Genomic DNA, 23,869 nt, shown 5'->3' on the forward strand with positions numbered 1-23,869 from the left:
ATGCGATGTGGATAGGTCTCTTGTGACACAATAGTGAATAATCGTTATCAGGACTGATTGTGAGGGTTGGAAATGTAAAGTTAGATGTTTTGTAGCAAAAGGAGGGGAGTGACTGACTTTGCAGTCTAGGAGCGGAGGTCCCTGTGACCATGAAGGGAGAAGAGCGGAGAGCGGGACCCTACCCAGAGAAGCAGTGATAGAGGCAGAGATGATGACATGGAGAGATGGAGCGGCTGATGATGACGGAGGGTGGGGGGCAGGCTTGTAGTGTATGCCCTTTGGTTGGTTGATGATGCATGGAGGGGATTGTAACCATGGCAACAAAATGATAAACGATAGGATGAATGTAAAGCTAATGTTCTCCCATGTAAACTATCACATAATTCACAATAAAACATTGAAAAAAAAAAGCATATAAATAAGAGCATATGGATAAAAAAAAGAGAGAGACACGAAGTTCTAATACATGGTATCACAAAAACGAACTTTAAAATACCATGCTAAGTGAAATAAGTTAGACACAAAAGAACAAATATGAGAGGGAGCTTCAAAAAGTTCATGGAAAAACTCCAGCATTCTTGAATTCCACTTTTCTATGAACTTTTGAAGTTCCCTCAAATGTAGGTTAGTGACTACCAGGGCTCAGGATAAAGGAGGATAGGGAGTTATTGCTTAAGGGTATGGAATCTGCTTGGTGTGATGAAAAATACTTAGAAATAATGGTCCTGTTGTACTACATAATGAATATAATTAATGACACTGAATTACACACTTAAAATGGCTTAAATGGCAAAACTGTTGTCACATATATTTACCACAATTAAAAAAACAACAAAGTCATTGTCATCAAGTCAATTCCACCTCATAACAACTCTATCAGGCAGAGTAGAACTGTTTCATAGGGTTTCTAAGACTATATACACCTTTATGAAAACACACAGCTAATCTTTCTCCCGCAGAGTAGCTGGTGGAGTGTTACATATATGTGTGTATATACTTGCCACAGTGAAAATAAATTAGTTAAAACTTGAAACAAACAAAAAAATTACTCTGTATACAAATTGTGGTATTTTTGGCAAACTACTCTTCCCGTAAAGATTTACAGACTCGGAAACCTTGTGCAGGGTCACTATGAGTAGGAACCGACTCCACATTACTCAACACCTACAACAGCAATTCAGCCTAAGGAGCTCTAGTAGCATAGAAGTTATGAATCAGGCTGCTAACCTGAGGGTCAGCAGTTCGAAACTACTAACTGTTCCACGGGAGAAAAATGAGGCTTTCTACTCCCGTAAAGATTTACAGCCTCAGAAACCCTGTACAGGGTCGCTGTGAGTCGGCACCTACTCCACGGCACATAACAACAATTCTTAGCCTGGAGACCTGGTGTGGCATTGTGGGTTAATGAGCCAGACTGCAAAGACCTTTGAACTGCAAAGTCGATGGTTCAAGCTCAGCAGCCACTCTTCAGAAACCCTATACAGGGTTGCTGTGGGTAGAAACTGACTCCATGGCACTTAACAACACCAACAACTCTTAGCCTTAAAAAAAATTTTTTTTAAATCACAATTTGTATACAGAGTAATTTTTTTTGTTTCAAGATTTAACTAATTTATTTTCATTGTGGCAAGTATATATGTGGTATTTTTGTAAACTACTCTTAGCCTGGTGTGGCACTATGGGCTAATTCGCTGGATCGCAAAGTCGGTTTGAACCACAAGGTTGGTGGTTCAAGCTCACAAGTTGCTCCTTGGAAACCCTATACAGGGTCATTATGAGTCAGAACTGACTCGACGGCACTTAACTCTTAGCCTATAAAACAGAGATGATTCTTCCTGTATCCTCTGTAAGAGAAGTAAACAAATTTATTACATCACAACCGAAACCCATCTAGCTGAGCACATCTGGCACACAGCAATTACTTACTAATTGGGAAGGATGATGGTGTTAGCAGCAGCTAAAGAGGTAGCAGTAATAGTAAATAGAAAACCATTACAGAGTTGAAATTCAGAAGTTCTGTTATAAAATACCAGAGTATTTTTTAAAATATTTTAAATAGAACGGTAAACTTAATAACTTATCCTAAAACTCAGAAGAAGGAAAATCTAAACTAATCCAAGTAAGAACAAACATCCCTGAACCTTTAAATAGTAAGGCCTGAGCCAACTGTTACCTCCTCAATGCTGAGAACAGCCATTTTTGAACAGTCATGATCTAGCAGTTAGGAAAAATGCTCACAAAGATTTTCAATGTGACAGCTGAAGATGGAGGCTCAATACCAATGTAGTAGATGCAGCTGGCTAGCTGGAAAAACAAAAGGAGGAGTGATTTTTGATCTTGAACTGTCCATCACGATCAAGCCCTACTGAGAAGCTCAGAAGGGTTACAGATTGACACATACAAAGAGAGAGAGGAAAAAAACACTACACAAGCATGAAAGATAGCACCACCACGAGCAGACATTAAGAGCAATAGCAGATATGCCAAGAAGCACATCTTACACAGCAGAAAAGAATTTACCACAACCACCACCACCCAGGATGAATGTGGTGCTGTGGGGCTAATGAGTCAGAATGCAAAGTCGTTTGAACTGCAAGTTCGGTGGTTCAAGCTCACCAGCTGCTCCTTGGAAACCCTATACAGGGTCACTATGGGTCGGAATTGACTCGACGGCACTTAACAACAACAACAACAGGATGAATGAGATACACAGAACAGAGCAATCTGAGGCTGAGGTTCACCTAGAGTGGCAATTAAGCCCAACACATTTCACTACCACCACTGGGTGAGCCCTGGTGTGGCGCTGTAGGATAAACACTGGACTTCTAACCGCACTAACAGCAAGATGAGTAGTTCAAACCCACCAGCCACTCTCAGAAACCCTGAACAGGGTCCCTATGAGTCAGTACTGACTCATGACACACAACAACAACAATAACAACAACTGGGTGAACAGCATGCTAACTGAACTAGCACTGTGTTCTGAAGGTAGTGGGTGTAAATTTGTCTATAAATAGAAGTAGCTCCAAAGAAAATTATATTAAAATACAATATATACAGCTCAACTATGCTCATTATAACACTGAGAAAAATTCACTATTTACAAATTTGTTGCCATCAAAGACACCATAGTACATCTTTCAGAAGTTGAGGGAAATTATTCCTTATTTATCATGTCTGTTGTCCAGAAGAGCCTCTCATTGAGCAGATGAACTGAAGTAGCCGATGAACTCTTTAAAAATGTAATTACTTATCTTTATATGATGGTGGTGGTAGTGTGTCATTGAATCAGTTCCAACTCATAGTAATCCTGTATAGGGTTTCCGAGGCTGTAAATTTTTACAGGAGCAGAAAGCCTCATCTTTCTCCTAGAGTGGCTGGTAGATTCAAACTGCTGACCTTGTGGTTAGCTACCCAATTCATAACCCACTACATTATCAGGGCTCCCATTTTCATGCGGTTGTTTTCAGTAACTTAGAACAAACATAAACCTACATGTCAAGGACTTGAGTAAGATGCTAAAAATATCTACAGTCAAGGATTCAATCCCTATTTGTTTCAGTTAGCTATACATACTTGCTGATACACCAAAGGAAACCAGACAAGAGTAGTTAAACAAACTCATCCCTATTTTTAGGAAAACTGAAACAATATTGACTAACAGTGATACAATATCAGGTTGTCCCCAATATTAAATATTCGATGGAACTATCTTTAGTTCCACCTACATGGTCCTATAAAGGTACTGACTTTGTATTATTTTAGCTTTCTTACCCAGAAATTGGAGTCCTGGCATGGCACTGTTGGATAAACTCACCAGCCACTCCTCGGAAACCCTATACAGGGTCACTATGAGTTGACACCAACTCAACGGCACTTAACAATAACAACATCCACAAATTTCTTTATAAAAATGTTTAACAGTTCTCAAAAGACAATATTCTACTTTGACAAATTGTTCTTAGGGTCTTAAAAGTCTGTGAACAGCCAACTAAAGTGCAACTGTTGATCTCTCCCAGTCCAGAAGAAAGAAGAGTGAAGAAAATCTAAGACCCATGGAAACAATTAGTCCAATGGAGTAACTGACCATGTAAGCCTCAGCTTCCAAGACCCTGAGGCCAGAAAACTAGACAGTACCCAGCTATTATTACCCACTGCTCTGAAAGGGATCACATTACAAGGTGGATGTTGTTGTTATGTGCCGTAGAGTCAGTTCTGACTCATAGCAAGCGACCCTGTACAGGGTTTCCGAGGCTGTAAATCTTTACGGGAGCAGAAAGCCTCATCTTTCTCCCACAGAACAGCTGGTAGTTTTGAACTGCTGACCTTAAGGTTAGCAGCCCGATTCGTAACCACTACGCTACCAGAGCTCCTTTACAAGGTGGATAGAGGGGGAGAAAAATGTGGAACAAAAATCAAAATCTTTTCTTTTTTATTTTAAATTTCTAGAAGCCAGACTTACTGGTCAGAGAAAGACTGGAGGGAACCCCAGACTACGACCCTTCATTACCACCCTTCATGTCTGGAACCGAACTCACTCTTGTGACTCAATTTTCAGTCCAACAACAGACAGGTATGTAACGTTAGCAATGACACTAGGGAAGGTAAGCACTCCTGAGAATAATCAACCATTTGAGACTAAAAGGTAGCATATGCCCAAGGACACAGTTCAGAAATCAGGAAGGGTGAGGAAAGAATGAAGGATGGAAACAGGAAATAGAGGGACTGAGATAAGTGATGTTACATTGTGGGGATTAAAATTAACAACACGAAACAACATGTGTAACAATTATTAAATGGAATATTGATTTACTCTGAAAACCTTCCCCCAAATTCACAATAAAACATTTTTAAAATTTATTTTCAAGAATTATAACTGCTATAAAAAATCAGCAGCAAGTGACTACTGAGATGGGCAACACCAAATTAAACTACTATGAATTAAAATACAGCAGCGTTTGATTGACCAGGAAGCCATATTTCCTAACATGTCAAATATTTACCATTTAAATCAAGAACTTAGAAGTGAGGAGACATCACAATCAAAGAAAAGAGTTATCACCATGCTCTATTTGATAGAGAGATGAAAAGTCTGACAATGAGGTGAAGAGCTACCTCAGTTCCTATCCAGAAACAAATACACCAATAAAATAAACCAATGGGCGAGAAGCAAAGAGCATACACAAGGCAGAGGAGCTAAAGAAGAAACGGTCTATGGCATTTCATGTCAAACAGTTGTTCTCAACCAGCAGTGATTCTGCACCCACCTCCCTCCAGGGGACAATGACAATGCCTGTAGACATTTTTGGTTGTCACACTGGTTCAGGGGGAATGGCAGTGCTGTTGGTATCAAGTGTGTAGAGAACAAGGATGCTGAACAAACATCCTGGGTGGAAGACAGACAAGCCCCACAACAAAGAATTATTCAGCCCAGAATTCAACACAGCTGAGGTGGAAAAACTGACAGTGCTTGTCCTATATATCTCAATATCAATGCATTAGCCCCAGTACAAGGGATAAATGTTTAAAGTAAGTGCCCAAAGTCTTAAAACCACTACCCACCAGTGAGTTTTGTGATACTGTTATGATTTACATGTTGCTATGAAGCTTGAGGAGTCCTGGTGTAGTGCTGTAGGATAAGCACTGGACAGCAAAGTAGGTTTGAACTGCAAGGTTGGGGATTCAAAGTCACCAACCACTCCTTGGGAACTCTATACAGGGTCTCTGAGTCAAACCAACTGCACTTAACAACAGCAACATGATGCTAGAAGCTATGCCATTGGTATTTTAATTACCAGCAGAGTCACCCATGATGGACAGGTTTCTGGGGGAGCTTCCAGACTAGGACAGATCAGGGAGAAAGGACTGGTGATCTACTTTTGAAAATTTGCCACTGAAAATCCTATGCGTCAGAATAAAACTCACTGTCCAACTGGACTCATGCATGCCAATGATCACGAAAAGTGCAAAAGATAGGACATTTCATTCTGTTACATGAACGATTGTCATGAGTCTGTGCCAACTCAAAAGTAGTTAACAACTCAGTTGGTCCCAACTCATAATGACCCTGTAGAGGGATTCTAAGGAGTGGGCTTGTGGGTTTGAACCACTGTGGTTAGTAGTCCAGTGCTTATCCTATAGTACTAGACCAGTGCATAATCATTCATTGGTTTAATGTACTTGTAATATATTACAATTATTTGGTATGGTCAATTACACAGAATGTTGTTATTAAGTGCCTGCTGTCAAGTCAATTCCGACATACCAACCTGTATAGGAATTCTGAGGAGTGGGTGGTGGTTTGAACAGCTGCCCTTCCAGTTAGCAGATGATTCATTATCCTACAGAGTCACACCAGAACTCCATTATATGGAATGTTGTTATTGTTAAGAGCCACGGAGTTGATTCCAACTCATAGCAACCCTATATAGGGATTTCAAGGAGCAGTTGGTAGGTTTGAACGGCTTACCTTGCTATTAGCAGTTCAGTGCTTATCCTAAAGCATCATTCCATTCTATAAACTAAAGGACTTCAAAAAAATGGACTGTTGTGTTGTTGTTGTTTTTAAGTGTTGTCAAGTCGGTTCTGACACATAGCCACCTTGTATAGGGTTTATTTACAAGGTGCAGCTGGTAGGTTTGAAGCGCTGACCTTGCAATTAAAACTGACCTTGTGGTCCAACACATTATCCTGCAGACTACTTTCTCCTAATTCCCTACCCCTTGAATCTACACTTGTCTTTGTGACTTACATGACCACCAGGACACACAGAAATTACATTCTGGGACTTAAAAGGCGAGGTCATAGCAAGTCTGTGTTAGGCTGAGTGAAGGCCCCCAAAGATGTCCACATCATGATTAGAACCCAGAAGCTTTAAGTATGTTATATTTTACAGCAAAAGGGACTTGACAGTTGTGATTTAGGATTCTGAAATGAGATTATCATTGTTATGTAGGTTGCTGTTGGTGTTAAGCACCATCGAGTCAGTTTCGAGTCATAGCAACGCTGTATAAGATTTCCAAGGAGCAGATGGAGGCTTTGAACTGCCAACCTTGTGGTCTGCAGTCCAATGCTGACCCTATAGTGCCACATCAAGAGTCCAAATATGCCCTAAATATAATCATAAACATTTTTTTTTTTTTTAAGGCCAGTCATCATGGTGAATCCCTGAGTGTCAGGTTGGAACTGTGCTCCACAAGGTTTTCAACGGCTGATCTCTCAGAAGTAGATCATCAGGTTGTTCTTCCAAGGTGTCTCTGGTTAGACTGAGTAAATCAGCCATTTATACCACACTCACACACACACACAAACAATACTCACTGCCATCGAGTAAATTCTGACTCAGTTCCCAAAATCTAATTGTTGTTGTTAAGTGCCATAGAGTCGGTTCCAATACAAAATGACCCTGCAAAGGTTTCCAAGGAGTGCCTGGTGGGTTTAAACCATCGATCCTATAGCTAGCAGTCCAGCATTTATCCTACAGCACCATACCAGGATTCCATAAGGCCCTTTAAAAGGAAGTAAGATGGCCTGTGAGGGAGAAGGCAATATGACAAAAAGAAAGCAAAAATTGTAGTGACGTGGCCAGAAGCCAAGAATGCTGGCAGCCTCTTGAAGCTGGAAAAAGCAAGTAATAGATTCTCCTTTAGAGTTTCTAGAAGGACCCAATCCTGCTGACACTTTGATTTTGTCTCTTAAGACTCATTTTGAACTTCTGACCTTGAGATCCATGAGGGAATGAAATCCATGTTGTTTCTAAATCACTAAGTTTGTGGTAATTTGTTTCAGCAGCAAGAGGAAACTAATACAAAGTCCTACATCTTTCTAACATATTTTCTAGGAGTTCTGACACATCATTTATGTTTTACAATCATCACAAGACTGTCTTGCAGGTGAAGCCACATGCATTTGCTCCAGTCAACAGTCCAGTGGAGCCCAATGATCCCCCTACAACATGCCAGACATGTGAAGTAAGCCATCTTGAACTCACTGACCAGCCCATCTGCCAGTTGCAATTTACCAAGTGACCATGAAGAAGACAAATCATCCAACTGAATCCTGCCTATATTCCAACTCCACAAAAGCATAAGATAAAAAATAATGTTGTATTAATTCATACCTAATTCTGGACAATATGCAAGTGATGATTAAAGATTACTAAATAGCATATAGCTATTTAATAATGAAAGAAAAAAATTATCTGTTTTCTACTAACAGTAATCTCTAGTAATTGGACACTCCAATATACCCAGAAATTCTGAAGTCATCAGAATGAAGTTTGTTGGGAGTACACTGCCGTGATTGTTCTTTCCATACTGTAGCACACCTTCATTTACTTTTCTAGGAGTCCTGGTGTGGCACTGTAGGATACACATTGGACCAAAAGAGGCCAGTTTGAATCACAAGATCAGTGGTTCAAACTCACCAGCCATTCCTCAAAAACCCTCTGCAGGGTTGCTGTGAGTCGGAACCAACTCGACAGCATTGAACAACAGCAGTCTCAGTGTATCATAGATCTATTACTCCTCCTGCTTTCAATTCAATGCTTTCAATTCATGCCCCCAGCCTATTCGCTCCCCTTTTTCTGGGCCTAATCACTCAGATGATTTAGAGATATCTCAAGAACAGATTTGATTAGATATTACTAACAGAAGACCAGAAGAGTTGTGGGATGACAGGAAAGAAGAAAAAGACCAAAACAGATGTCGGAAGAGATACTGAAGCTTGCTTTCCAATGTACAGATGCTAAAGCAAGTGGAAGAAATAAGGAAGTAAAAGAGCTGAACAGAAAATTTCAAAGGGCAACTCGAGAATACAAAGTCAAGTATTATGATGAAATATGCAAAGACCTGGAGTTAGAAAACCAAAAGGGAAGAACACACTCAGCATTTCTTAAGCAGAAAGAACTGAAGAGGGGAAAAAAAATCAAGCCTCGACTTAAAATAGTGACGGATTCTTTGGGCAAAAATTAAATGATACAGAAAACAATCAAAAGAAGATGGAAAGAACACACAGAGTCACTATACCAAAAAGAAATGGGCAATGTTCAACCATTTCAAGAGATAGCATATGATCAAGAGTCAAAGGTTAAAAAAAAAAAAGCTAACAGTCAATGGTATTGAATGAAGAAATCCAAGGTGCACTAACTGCATTGGCAAGATCAAGGCTCCAGGAATTGATGGAACATAAATTGAAATCTTTCAAACAAACTAATACAGTACTGGCGGCACTCACTCATCTATGCCAAGAAATTTGGAAGACAGCTACCTGGTCAACTGATTGGAAGTGATCTATATTTGTGCCCATTCCAAAGAAAGGTGACCCATTGAAATGTGGAAATCATCAGACAATATCATTAACATCACATGCAAGTAAAATTTTGCTAAAGATAATTCAAAAACAGCTACAACAGTACATTGACAGGAAACTGTCAGAGCTTCAAGCCAGATTCAGACAAGGACTTGGAATGAGTGATATCATTGCTGATGTCAGATGGATCTTGGCTGAAAACAAAGAATACCACAAAGATGTTTATCTGTGATTTATTGAGTATGGTGTGGTGCTGTAAGATAAACACTGGACTGCAAGGTCGGTTTGAACCACAAGGTCAGTAGTTCAAACTCACCAGCTGCTCCTTGGAACCAACTCAACAACACTTAACAATAACAACAACAACTGACAACATAAAGGCTTTCAACTATATGGATCATGACAAATTCTGGACAACACTGAGGAAAATGAGTATTCTGGAACACTTAACTGTACTCAAGAGGAACCTGCACATAGATCAGAAAGTTCAACAAGGGGACGCTGAATGTTTAAAATCAGAAAGGAGTGAGCCAGGGTTGTATTTTTTCACCATATTTATTCAACCTGTACACTAAGCAAATAATCCAAGAAGTTAGATTATAAGAACAAAGTGGCATCATTAACAACCTGCAATATACAGATGATATAACTTTGCTTACTGAAAGGGAAGAGGACTTAAAAAGGACTAACTGAAGATCAAAGACCACGGCCATTAGTTAAGGGTTGCACTTCAATGTAAAGAAAACAAAAATCTCCACTACTGGATCAATAAGTAACATCATGATAAATGGAGAAAAGACTGAAATTGTCAAAGATTTTATTTTGCTTTGATTCACAATCAACACTCATGGAAACAGCAGTCAAGAAATCAAATGCTATATTGCATTAGACTAATAATCTGCTGCACAAGACCTCTTTAAAGTATTCAAGAGCAAAGATGTCAATTAGAGAACTAAAGTGTACCTGCCCAAGCCACAGTACTTTCAATAGTCTCATATGCATGTGAAAATTGGACAGTAAATAAGGAAGACTGCAGAAGAAGTGATGCATTTCAATTATGGTCATGGAGAAGAATACGGAAAATACCATGGACTGCTAGAACAACAAACCAATCTGTGTTGGATGAAGTACAGCCAGAATGCTCCTCAGAAGCCAGGATGGCCAGACTTCATTTCTCATACTTCATACATGTTATCAGAAGGGGCCAGTCCTACCTCCTAATTCAAATCCTTGCACAGAATCCTCCATATTGCAGTGGGGCAGAAGTGATCGTATATCTTGTCACTTCTGAGATTAGCTTATAGAAGACTAAAGCTTAAGCAGTTTAGTGTGTCTGTTTCTCTCCTACATCACTCATTTTGAGGGAACGCTCAGGCAGCTCTGTGGAGAGACCCACATGGCATGGAACTGAGACCTCTAGCCAACAGCAATGTGAGCAAGTCTCCTTAAAAGTGGACCCTCCAGGGAAAAGGTAGGGCATCCAGCCTGTCTGTTTTAGAACTATTTCGCTCGTGTCTGAGTAGTTGTGCACAAGATTATCTGTCATCCTTCTGGTCTTTCCTGTGGATCCTGCACAAAGATGCAGAGCAGATCCGTGTGGACAGCTGACATACAAGCTGACTCTACCATGGTCCAGCTCACTACCCTGCTCTGCAAGGCATACCATGGGGCCACTTAAGCATCCACCTCACCCTGGGTGGCTGTACCAACCAGCCTTTCTACTGTATCATGGCTGCTCACAAGTGTTCCAGGGATGGCCATTTCATGGAGCAGCTGGGCTCCTAAGACCCACTGCCTAACAGTCATGGGGAGAAGATCACTGCCCTCAATCTGGTAAGGATCCAGCATTGGCTTGGCTGCGGGGCCCACCTTTCGAAGCCTGTGGAAAAGCTTCTGGGTCTTTCTGGTTTTTTCCCTCAGCATCCCATCACTAGAGCTGAGAGACTACGAAGGAATCGGGCCCAAGAAGTCCTCTTAGCTTCTCAGAAGACAGATACAGAGGCTACAGAATCAGAAGTGAGCTGATTGGGTGCGCATGACATTGGGAGCAATATTGCCAAGGCCTTCCTAAAACACTTAATGCAGAGCTTTTCATACTGTTAGATTTGGACATTAATACATGGAGTGTTCGGAGTCACCCATGCTCTTCTGGAAGCAGCAGAGGGTGGTGGGCCTCTATAGTCCTGGCCTGAGCCCTGCCCGTGCCCAGGGAGAGACTTGTTCTTGTCTGACATAGACTCTAGGTGCTAGTCTGCTTTTTCAGCCTTGGTGTTGGCAAACAAAGATAATGGCTGTGGGAAGGGTTGGGCTCTGGGTCTCTTGGATAACTTGAGTCAGCTATATTCCAACACTTCCCTTCTTCAAAGCCTCCAACCAGCATGTCCATGTCTTATCCTTAATCGTTTATGGTCATCCCACGAGCACGGTGATTCTGAACAATAAGCACTGGACTGTGAAGCACAATGATGGTGGGTCAAGTTCACCAGCTGCTCTGTAGGAGAAAGATGTGGCTTTCTGCTCCTGCAAAGCCTTACAGCTTTGGGAACCCTATATAGAATCACTATAAGTCAGAACCAATTTAAAGGCACTTAACAATACCACCACCACCAGCTCAAGAATACAGTAACTTTGTTCATTGTTACTGTAATTTGAGATTTATATAGTGAAACTGAATCACGTGAAATTGCCAAATGCTAGACTTTTTTTTAAATTTCAGTTTTTTATTGACAATTTCTTAGCTTCAGGCCATTCTGTAGACATTCCCCATGGGACACTGGAGAGAAGATGGTTTGGGGTAGAAGAGTGTGGAGAACCGGGGCTACATCTGCTTTCACTGGAAAGAGGTGGGCATGGCTTCTCTCCATATGAAGGGGACAGAATTATCAAAACTTCAATAGGATTTCTGAGGAGCATCCTGTGAGTTTGAACTGTGGATCTTATGGTTCACAGTCTAGTGTTGATCTGTAGCGCCACCAGAAAAGCTCATTAGCAGCCATTTAAAGTGCAATTATGGTCTCTTCTTGTGTGGAGGAAGGAAGGGTGATGAAAATTGGATGACTCATGAAACCTCAGTTTCCATGACCCTGAGGCCAGAACCAGCTGGTGCCCAACTACCACTACCAGCTATTCTGAGAGAACACGTTAGAAGGTCCTGGAAGAGTTTGAGAAAATGTAGACCAAAACTAAACGTTTAAAAACCAAAACACAGATTTACTAGTCAGAGACTAGAGGACCCCAAGACTATAGCTCTTGCTTATTCTTCAGTTCTGTATCCGGACTCACCCTTGTCAATTTTCAACCAAGCAGTAGATAGATACACAGAGGGGAACACCAGTACTAACGAAGTCTGCACACCATGGAGTGGTCAGCCATTCAAGATCAAAAAGGCAGCATTTACCTAAGGATTCAGAAGGGCTGGAAAAGGTGGTTGAATGGAAACAATCAGGGGGGAACTGGGATAACCATTATTATTATATGGCAGGGACTGTAATCACTGAAATAAAATGTAGAATATGGTTTGTTGTTTGCAAAACAGACGATCTGCTCTGTAAATCTTAAAATTTTTCACAATAAAAAGTGTCAAAGATTAAAAAAAAAAAAAAAGTGGGCCCTCCAGCCCCAGTTGAGGCTTCAGACGATGCAGCTCCAGTTGACAGTTGGGTTGCAACTGTATGGAGACTCTTGAGCCAGAAACATCCCACAGAATTGCTCCAAATTCCTGACTCAGAAATTGTAAGATAATATACCTTTGTTTTCAACTATTATGTTTCAGGGTGATTCGTTATGTACGTAGGAACAGATAACTAATACCAAGCGCATTGCCCATCCTGCAAAACTCAAGTTGCCATATTATAAAACTTTAAATAAATAATTATAAATAGAAACATAAATTGAAAAAATAGGAAAGCAAACTTGTTTGAAATTTTTCAGTTAAATACTGATGTTGTTAAGTGCTGTTGAGGCAGTTTCGACCCATAGCGACCCTGTATAGGGTTTCCGAGGAGCAGCTGATAAGCTTGAACCACCGACCTTGTGGTTCAAACCGATTTTGCAGTACAGCGCATTAACCCACAGTACCACACCAGGACTGATGTTGTTGTTGTTGTTGAGTGCCATCGGACTGATAAGCAACTATAATACCAGTCAGCCCATCCGGCTTGTAAAAACAATGAACAATGTACTGTCAGCAGAACATGGCTTTTCTGTGGAAGAAGATAGAGCAGGTTGAGCAGGAAAGCTGAGAATGCAGCATCAACATTTTTAATATTGGGGAGGAAATAGTTTGTAATTCTAAAAACACAACTTACTATTTAACCATGATCAGATGATAAGATATTCCACAAAGTCTGCCTTATCTATTGCAAATTGATTCTAAAGCTTTATCTTGTCATAGACTATCAATCATATACCCACTGATAAACACACAAAAAAGATAAGGGCGATACACCACATTTTACCAGTAGATTATTCTGCCATATCAAAGCATGAATGTTTTTTGTAATGTCTCCACACCATATCCAAAACACTTCACTAGGTCATAAAAGCATCCTTTTCAAGAATATATAAGATTTTCTATAACTAGAAACAGCTCTTTTTTTAAAAAAAATATTTAATCAGAAAGTGCACATAGTACACACACATTTAGTCCATAAATCAGTTATTTTAAAACATCAACAAAAAGTCAACAACAAAAGAAAATCAAGAAAGCTTTTCATTTGTCTGACTGGAAAAAAGACCACTGATTTCAGCAAAGAAATGAACTGTAATACATTCTTAACAGTAAAATCCTCCCTATCTTAAATGATTAATTACTTTGTAGCACTGTAAGATAAACACTGAACTGCTAACAGCAAAGTTGGTGGTTCAAATTCACCAGCCACTGCTTGAAAACCCTATACAGTGTTGTTGTGAGTCGGATCTGACTTGATGGCACTTAATAACAAAACAAAATGATGAATCCAGTTATCTCCACAATTCTGGTATATCGCTTGGGGTAGCCCACTCCTCACTTATCAATATAGTTAGGTTCCAAGGACCAAGTGATTATGAAAAATAAGCTCCTCATCTTTGGTGCCAATGCTCCTCCGATCTCTCATCACCCATCAGGTGTTCCCAGTGTGCCTTGGGATGCATGTGGCACAGTGGGCTCCCCTTCTCCACCATCACAGAGCCCATAGGGGTTGAGGGTGGTGATGGTGGTTGGGTGTTGTCTATCTTCTGCTGCCTCCAACTGCCCGCCCTGGGTGGGGGCTCCAGTTGTCTTCCATTTGCCTTGGCCCCACATGGTCCCCTTGCAAAGTCCCTTCACCACCTCCCCAACACTTTCAGGCCCTTACCTAGCCTCCCCTCTACCTGCAACCTCACATAATCCCACATCATCCCACCCCTTCATTGCCAACCAAGATGGTATGGGAGGATGGGAGTGTCCTCCCTTGTGTGACCCAGTTGTCTCCATGGTCTTCAGCATATCATTTGGGGTCGCCCGTAGAGGAAGCCCAGTCCAGCCCAACATGGGAGCCCAGACCACTGGAGAAGTTTTTTTCAAAGTTGCCCAAATGTCAAATAATGAGGTACTCAGTAAATGAGGAGCACATGTACATGTTGACACTGAAAACAATACAAGAGCACTAAGACTGTACTAAAAATTAAAGCAGCAGCTATAAGTGCTACTTGATTCCAACAGGAATAAGTTTGCCCTCAACCTTGGCTTTGAAGTCTTTAGCATTTGACTACCACAGTTTCCCATGTCCTTGCCTGTTTCTCCTGAGCAAAGTAAACCATTTAAATTGCTAAGTTCTTTCATATAACTAACATAATGATTAAATGTAAATGCTAGCTGATCTTCTGAAGTTCACTGGCTGAAATTTTTAGGTGCTTTCCAGATGTTTCCCATAATGTAAATTTTTAAATACCGTCACTAAAATTGAAGACACCTGGAATCAATTAGTCCAACCAGCTAATGGAACATGTGAACATCAGCATTCACGACTCTTGAGACCAGGAGAACTAGATGGTGCCTGGCTACCACTATCCGCTGCTCTGAAAGGGATCACATTAGAAGGTCCTGGATAGAGTGGGAGAAAATGTAGACCAAAACTCAGAATTAAAAGGCCAGAATTACTGGTCAGAAAGAGACAGGAGGAATCCGAGACTATGGCCCTGGACCACCATTCAGATCTAGAAAGGAATTCACCTTGTGGGCCAATTTTCAGCCAAGTGGTAGGTATACAGGGGGGACAACAACACTGGTAATAAACGCTCACCACAGAAAAGTCAATCATTCAAGATCAAAAGGGCAACATTTACTTAAGAACAAAGTGCAGAAGGGATGGGAAGGAGGGAGTAAAGGAAATCAGAACCACAGGGAGGAAGCTGGGTAACTGTTGTTTATGGAGGGGATTGCAAATCATTGAGAGGAAACAAAGGGCATGATATATTGAATGCAAAACTGATGATGTGCTCTGTAAACCTTCACTCAATTCACAATAAAAAGCTTCAAAAAACACCATCATTGGAAAATAGTTGCACCTCTACTACAATATTGTAGTCATATGATAAAGCAATAATGTATGAGGTAGAATTTACCCAGTTGTAACACATGCTTTTGAAAAAAACTGCCATAAAATTATATCCACATGGCCCTCTAATCTTGCAACAATGTTGACAGTGCAGAATTTCCAAGAAATTACTTAGAAATGGTCAAATGTCTATTTAAATAATCTTGCTCATGGAGAAAGATTCGGAAAGTTTGTTTCCAGTATATGACTGGCTATACTGTTTCCGAAGGAGCACATTTCCAAAGCTGAGTATTTTTAAATGGCACACTGAATGCATGTGTAACTTTGCAAGTACATTAGTATTTGATTACGCCTTCTTGTAACACTGCCATGCTCTAATATGTTTAAGAACGAAGCTGTATGGAGGTACTATTTTTTTTCTGTAAAAGCATTGTTGTTGCTGTTGTTATTAGGTGCCACTGAGTCGGGACTCATATCAACTTTATGCACAACAGACAAAACGCTGATGTGACGACGGGTTAGACACTGTTCTAAGGTTTTCAGTGACTAAATATTCCAAGTAGTCTGACTCTCCTTCTTCCTAGTCTAGCTTAGTCTGGAAGCTCAGGTGAAACCTGTCCACCACGGATGTAACCTGGTGGTATTTCAGATACCAGTGGCAAAGCTTCCAGAATCACAGCAACACGCTCGACAAACTGACAGAGGTAAAAGCATTGAGGAAAGACAAGGTCTAGAATCATCTATTATATATCAGGCCACAATTCACTGAACTGAGAAAAAAAAAATGATTAAAGGACACAGATAATACGTTTCTGCAGGAGAAACCGTACTAACAGCCATAACAGCCATGACTCCACCAAGGAATTGGCATCAGAAGTAGCTCATTCTTTGTGAACTTACAGAAGGTATAGCTGCACCTTCAAGCGCCTCTCACCAATCAAACGCCACGTTCCAAAACAACACGCCTTACATTTAGGAGGCTTCTTCTGTACCTACTAACTAAAGTTCGCATAACTTTTGAAACTTTCAAAAGCATCCGAATGTCAGACGAAATAGTAGCAACGTGTTTCATCAGTATTACGGTATTTAAATGACCCCATTCCCCCCAATTTTTATGCCTGAATTAGTTATTCGCTCCTTTAGATCTTCTGAACTAGCCTTTTCACCTAGACTCAAGCTCTGACCTCCCAACGTTCTGCACTCGTTTTGAAAATACTCGGTTTTCGGATTAGCGTCAAAGTGGCGTGGCCTCATCATTCCAGATTCCTTGTGAGCACAGAAGTCTGCTCTTGATGGTGGAGCCCCGGATTCCCAGGAAAAAACACCTTCTTCATATGAGACTTCCTTCTTTCTGCCCCAGCCACCGCAACTGGACTGTCCACCCGAGCAGCCAGGACGTCCGGCCGTCCCCGTAAACGTCGCCTTCTGCGGCTGAGATTCACATCCAGCCGTGTCCATCCCAGACTTGAGGAGCAACACCCCTCTTTGGGGTGCGCCACTTAACACCTCCCCCCCCCCGCCCCCGATCGCCAGGCAGGAAAGTTTCCTTCGGCCTCTCCGCATGGGGACCCTTTCGGGGCATACGCGGGGGACTCGGGGGGCGCCCGGCAAAGCAGCAGGCAAGCTGCGTCGGCTGACACTGGGGGTCTGGACGCCCGGCCGCGCCCCTTACCTTGCGCGATGGCTATGGACTCGAAGCGGTGCAGCTCCTTGAGCAGGCAGCTCCTCTCGGTGGAGTGCAGGCTGTAGATGAAGTCGCGCGCGCCCTGCGCCGTGTTCAGCGCCTCCATGGGCTCCTTCTTGGGGTGGGTGCCCAGTCCCCGGGGACCGGAGAGGGCCAGAAGCCCCCGGCCGCAGCAGCACCAGGATGGCGGGCGCGGCGCGGCAGCGGCGGCCGGGCCGGGCCTCAGGCTGCGCGCGCTCCGGCCCCTCAGCAGCGGCAGCAGCCGGGACATGGCAGGCTGAGGAGCCGGGACCCCCGCGGCAGTCTGGGAGGGGTTTGCGGGCGAGGCTGGGGGGAGAAGCAGCTAGGCTCAGCCCGACCCCGCCCCGATGTCCTGCTGACTGGCAGCCGAGGCGCCGGCACCATACACCGCCGAGGCCCGTACGGCTGTCGCCTCCTCTTCCGTCCCCCCTTCCCTTCCACAAGGCCCGCGGCGGTTCCGGCCCCTCCGACGAGAAAACTTTCTGGGAGGTGGCGGGGCCCGGGGAGCTCGCGGAGAGGACGCGCGGGAGGTGCGGGCGAGCGCCCGCGGGCTGAGGAGGAGCGAGCGGCGCGGGCGGGCGGGTTCGGTGTGTGTATGTGTCGGTCGGGCTGCTCTTTCAGAGGGATGAGTCAGCCACGCGCCGCCCTCCTTGGGAGCCGCCCTCCTCAGCCGCCAGCTTTCCCACCCTTTAGCTTCTCGTCCTCACTCTACCGGGATTCGGCGCCCTCAAAGCAGCCGCGCTCCCAGGCCGCAGCCACCGCGGCTACCCCTAGCGGCTGTATAAGGGGTAACAGGGCGGAGCGGAGAGAAAGGGGCGGGGCGGGGCGGGGCTGCGCAGGCGCGGTCCTCCAGCTCGCGGGCCACGCTCCCGCCTGTGGGAGGCGCGTGCATACGTTTCCCCACCCTCTCGGGTTAGTGTGGCGGAGAAAGCGGTCGCACGTCCCAGACCTGGTCCACGTCACCCTAGCATCCAGCCGGGAGGACAGGGAAGAAAGCGCTTAGGACCCCGCAACAAGATGCTAAATCTGGGATTCGTGCTGAAAGGGGCCTCATCTCCGCTTGGCCGACTGCGCCTGTGTCTGCGCTGCCGCCTCGCGGGGTCGCCGCTCCCTCCTCCGGCGTTCGGGGAACGCAGCGTCCGGGCCGCGCAGTTTAAGTGGGCACCCACAGCGTCCTCGTCCGGGCGGCCGACTCCCAGGCTCCCGGACCGCTCCCGAGACCGGGCCGTCCCCTTCCCAAGGATGGTTTGTGTCTGAGACCCTTCGCCCCTTTGTCATGCCAGAGACTGCAGACTGAATCCTGGAGCCCGAGGCCCAGCGATCATGGACCTTTTCTTCGTGGTTGCCTGTCATTGTTTTTCTCTTTGCCAAGGCAGAAGGAATGTTGCTATTCCTCACGATTCCCACGTGTCTGTCTTCTAAGGCCCAGCGCAAAATCTCTGCTCCCTGAAGCTCTCTCCCTAAGGAAGGAGATCCTGCTTTGTCTAAACCTGATTAATCCCACTTAGACGTCCTGTTTTAGAGAAGAAATCCACTTCCAGTGGATAAATGTAATCTCTTTGCAAGCAAGATCTAAATCCTATCCTGTTTTATCCGCAGCTGCACCCAGCCCAAGGTAGCGGATGTGCTATAAATACATATATGTTGCTGTTCGGTGCCCTGGAGTTGATTCCACTCATACAGTGCCCTGGCCAGTCCTGTGCCTTCCTCACACTCATTGCTATGTTTGAGCCCGTTGTTATGTAAACACATAAATGTGAGTAAAAGGAGCACTGTTACCACGGAAACCTCCTACTGCTTTAGCTGGTTCTCAAAGTACGTTTCCTAACTAGCAGTGTCAGCAACACCTGGGTACTTGTTAGAAACACAGATTTGTGCGCCACACCCACACCTCCTGAATCAGAGACCCTGGAGGGAGGGCTCAGACATCTTGTGTTTTAACAAGCCTTCAAGTTCAGTCTGACACACAAGTTTGAGAACCACAGCTCTAACGTAAACACGAAAAGTAATTGTTGGGTTTTGTTTCGTTTTTAATTTCAGGGTAATCACTCTGGGTGTAATGACTAAGAATGCTCTCTGGAAAATGTAAGCTCTTTATGTGCTGGGACTGAGTCCTTCTCACCTTTGAAAGCCCCACCCTCGCCCCTAGTGTGTGCTGGAATTTTCTGCAGAGCCTTTTCGGTCTCCATGTCCTCGAGAGATTTCGGATGCATTAGATTAGGATGAGGCCTGAGAAGTGAGGTTTTAAAAAACTCCTCAGTTTAAGAACCCATTCCCAACAATCTCTGGGACACCTGCTTTGTGTGTGGGCTTGAGAGACAGATTGCTAAACGTTTGATCCCTGACCCAACCATTTCCCAGCTTGGTGTTTGCAGCGCATTGTTAAAATAATGACACCCGGGAGTCTTTCCTTCTGGTAGTCCCCTCCCCTACGCTGTGGGCTTAACCATGTGACTTGCTTTGACCAATGAATGATCTGGTAAGTACTTCATCCTTGAAACTTGCTATAAGTATTTGGTGCAATATTTTTAAATGTTTCCTTCTGCTACAGAAAATAAGAAGCTCTGGTAATGCTGTAGGATAACCACTGGAGTGCTAACCACAAGGTTGGCAGTTCAAACCACCAGTATCTCCAAGGGAGAACGATGAGTCTTTCTGCTCCAGTAAAGACTTACAGCTTCAGAAACCAGATACACGGTCGCTGTGAGTCCTAATCAACTTGAGGGCAATGGGTAATAGAAAATAAGAAACCAAGGGTAGATGCAAGCTATATTACACATAGGGAACAATGTCTATGTGTTGGAAAAAGGTTAAATGGATGTAACTAATGTAACTTTCCAGACAGAAAGGGCTGGAAAGAGCAGCCAACCCCCTCACCACCACCCCTCACACACACTGCCATTGAGTTGATTCCAATTCATAGCTACTCTTCTACAGGACAGAGTAGAACTGCTTCTTAGGATTCCCTACACTAAATCATTATGGCAGCCCACAGCCTCATCTTTCTCTCACAAAGCAGTTGGTGGGTTGGAACCAATGACCTTGCAATTAGTAGCCCAGTGCTACGCCCAAAGTGCCACCAGAGCTCCTTGGAAAGACTAAGTAAACCCTAAATATTTAATAAGGTATGAATCCTATTACCTCTAACCTGTAACTATAGCATCCCTAAATTGACTACCTACAGGTGACACCCATAATGGCCTCATGTATTCTATGAACAAGCCAAGCCAACGAAACCCCTAGTTTCTCAGTGGGCTAGTACCTAAGTACAGTCATAACCAGACACACTTGCCCAAGCATTCCTCCTACAAACAGGTGTATGTTAATTCCAGGCCCTTTCAAGTCTCCTGAACAGTCTCTCCACTTCTGTCCTCATGGTTCTGCAGAGAAGGTTGCCATGGCAGAAACAGACAAGACATATGAACATTACATAAAACAGAATTGGGTACTGTGACCCTTCCACCCTGCACATACCCTGTCCCAAATTTGTTAATCTACCTTCTTTCTTTCCTCTTGCTTCTTAGTCTATGTTTTAAGCCAGCCAGTAAATTATACTAGTTAATGTTGCTGCTTAACAAATTTTGTCAAAACTTAAAACAGCCTGTTGATTTTGCTCAGGGTTTTATGGCTCTGAAATTCAGGAAGGACTTGCCTGGGCAGTTCTTGCTTGGGATCTCTCAAAGAGCAATCTGTCAGCTGCAGCTGCTATTATCTGAAAACTCAACTGGACTGGAAATCCAAGATGGCGGACTCACATGGCTAACAGTTGATTGGGACTGTTAGTTGGAAACTCAGGTGAGGCTGTAAGCCCAAGCATTTTTCTCTCCCACAGAGCAGCCAGTCCAGCATGGGAGATACAGAGAAGTTGGACTTCCTTCAATGGCAGCTGACTTCTTCTAAAACAAGTGTCTAAAAAGAGGCAGGCAGTAGTTTTTTCTGACCTATCCTCAGAAGTTACCCAGCATTCCTTCCACTGTGTTCTACAAGCAAGCAACTAGGGCCAGTCAAGATTGAATGGAGCGGAATGTTGACTCCCACCTCTCAATGGAAGGAATGACAACAAATTTCAGGTCATGTTTTAACCTGGTGGCACTGGAAGTTAGGTATCGGACTGCTAACCACAAAGGCTGGTAGTTCAACCTACCAGCTGCTCCTCAGGAGACAGATGAGATTATCTACTCCCATAAAGATTTACAGTCTCAGAAACTCTGTAGAGGGTTGATGAGTCGAAATCCACTTGATGGCAATGGGTGTGGACTTTTTCGTTTTAACCACTACATAAATAAGATGTTTTAAGCTTGTTAATTTGGTCTATAAGACTGTCTGCTTCATGGCCTATGGGATAGCCTGTCTGTTGGTATAGTTGGAGCCTGCCATTGCATCAAGGTCATTTTTCCCAGGACACTTGCCTGTTTGGAATCCAGCTGCAAATAAAAAGTCTGGGCTACCCTGCTGGAAAGGCCATGTGGAGGAGGAGGCCCCATCCAACAGCCCTAGCTGTTGCCAGACACATCTATGAGGCTATGTGGTACCATCCAGCCTCAATCAAGCCCAGATGATAACATAGCAGAGTGGATGAGAACATCGGCTATGAACCATTAAGGTTTGAGTCCCTACTCTACCCTCTTACCAACTGTTGTTGTTGTTATGTGCCGTGGAGTCGGTTCCGACTCATAGCGACCCTGTACAGGGTTTCCGAGGCTGTAAATCTTTACGGGAGCAGAATGCCTCATCTTTCTCCTGCGGAACAGCTGGTAGTTTCAAACTGGTGACCTTGCAACTCTCAGCCCGATTCATAACCACTACGCTACCAGAGCTCTTACCAACTAGTTGCCATCAAATTGGTTCTAACTCATAGTGGCTCATGTCTGTCAGTGTAGAACTGTGCTTCGTAGGGTCTTCAATGCTGATAGTTTGCAAGTAGACCAGCAGGTTTTTCTTCTGAGGCACTTCTGGGTGGACTCAACTTTCCAACCTTTTGGTTGTCAGTCAAGCACATTAACCAATTGCACTACACAAGGATTCCCATGAACGATATAACCTTAGGCTAATAACACCCTCTCCATGCTTCAACTTGATCACATGTTAAATGGGAATTAGAGCATCTGCTTTATAATGTTACTGTGAAACGAAATGAGTTAATACATGTCGACCATTTCAAATAGCATCTGGCACGTACTAAAACCCCCAAATCCACTGCTATTGCATCAGTTCCAACTCCTTGTTGTCGTTAAGTGCCATCGAGTCGGTTCCAACCCATAGCGACCCTAGTTACGGTTTCCTAGGAGTGGCTGATGAGCTTGAACAACCAACCTTGTGGTTCAAACCGACTTTGCAGTCCAGCCCCTTAACCAGGACTCCAAATCCTAGTGACCCCTATATAGGGTTTCTGAGACTATAAATCTTTACAGGGGCAATCAGCCTCATCTTTCACCCAAGGAGCATCTGGTGGATTTGAACCACCTACCTTACAGTTAGCAGCCCAGTGCCTAACCCACAGTGTCACCAGACCTCATCAAGCGATCAATAAATATTAGTATATTATTTAAATAAGTCAAAAACCCACTGCCATGTAGTCTATTCCAATTCATAGCAACCCTATAGGACAGAATAGAACAGGTCCATAGTATTCCCATGACTGTACATCTTCCCATGAATCTCTCAAGTCTCTCAGACTATGCCTTTGGAACCTGACTTGAGAAAGGTCTACCTACCCACCTGTCATTTCATGCACTGATCTGCATGCACATTAGCAGGATTCCCTTCTATGTCTATGAAAGCCTGAATCCCCTAAATAGGAATCAGTGGAGGAGATGGGGAGAAGATCATGGGGCCCATTAGTGGAGCTGAGAAGTGTAGTATAAGGCTAGATGGGGGTGGCAAAGTGGGGTTCTGAGGAAATATGAGGGTGCTAGACGAGGTAGGGAGGGCCCAGGATGCAAACCTGGCCTGGGTTCAGCCCAGCCTGCTCTTCACTTTTAAAGATGACAAATATCATGCCTCAGTTGATAATTACAGTCTCCTCTTAGTGATGAATTGCTGAATCATCAGTTCATGGTAAGTTGCGTCATATAAATACTTGCCAGGGTTGCTGGCATCACTGCTGCTGGCAGGACACAGGCTGCTTCCGGCTACCTTTTATGATATCTTATGTACCCAGCTATTGATATCCGCTCTGAAACTCCTGAAAGTGGGGCTTTAGTGAGGGGCCTTTTCATTCTGCCTCTGCCACTTGGTTGCAGTTCCAGCCCTGCTTTAGAATGCTAAAGGAGCTCTAGAGGTGCTGTAGGGTAAACACTGCACTGTTAACCTTAATGTAGGCAATTCCAGCCTCTCC

General features: G+C 43.7%; 1 protein-coding gene and 1 pseudogene across 1 annotated transcript in view; one reads left to right on the forward strand and one right to left on the reverse strand.

Moving 5' to 3' along the window:
• Positions 1–17,782, reverse strand: part of TMEM65 (transmembrane protein 65) — a 60,631-nt gene extending 42,849 nt beyond the window's left edge. The window contains exon 1 of the mRNA XM_006830694.1: positions 17,500–17,782. Within this exon, the coding sequence (XP_006830757.1) occupies positions 17,500–17,782 (283 nt within the window). The remainder of the gene's footprint in view (positions 1–17,499) is intronic.
• On the forward strand, positions 10,937–11,334 carry LOC102839862 (annotated as a pseudogene).
• Positions 17,783–23,869: the final 6,087 nt, after the last annotated feature.

Source organism: Chrysochloris asiatica, unplaced genomic scaffold (assembly GCF_000296735.1).
Source record: "Chrysochloris asiatica unplaced genomic scaffold, ChrAsi1.0 scaffold00001, whole genome shotgun sequence".
Classification (NCBI taxonomy): domain Eukaryota; kingdom Metazoa; phylum Chordata; class Mammalia; order Afrosoricida; family Chrysochloridae; genus Chrysochloris; species Chrysochloris asiatica.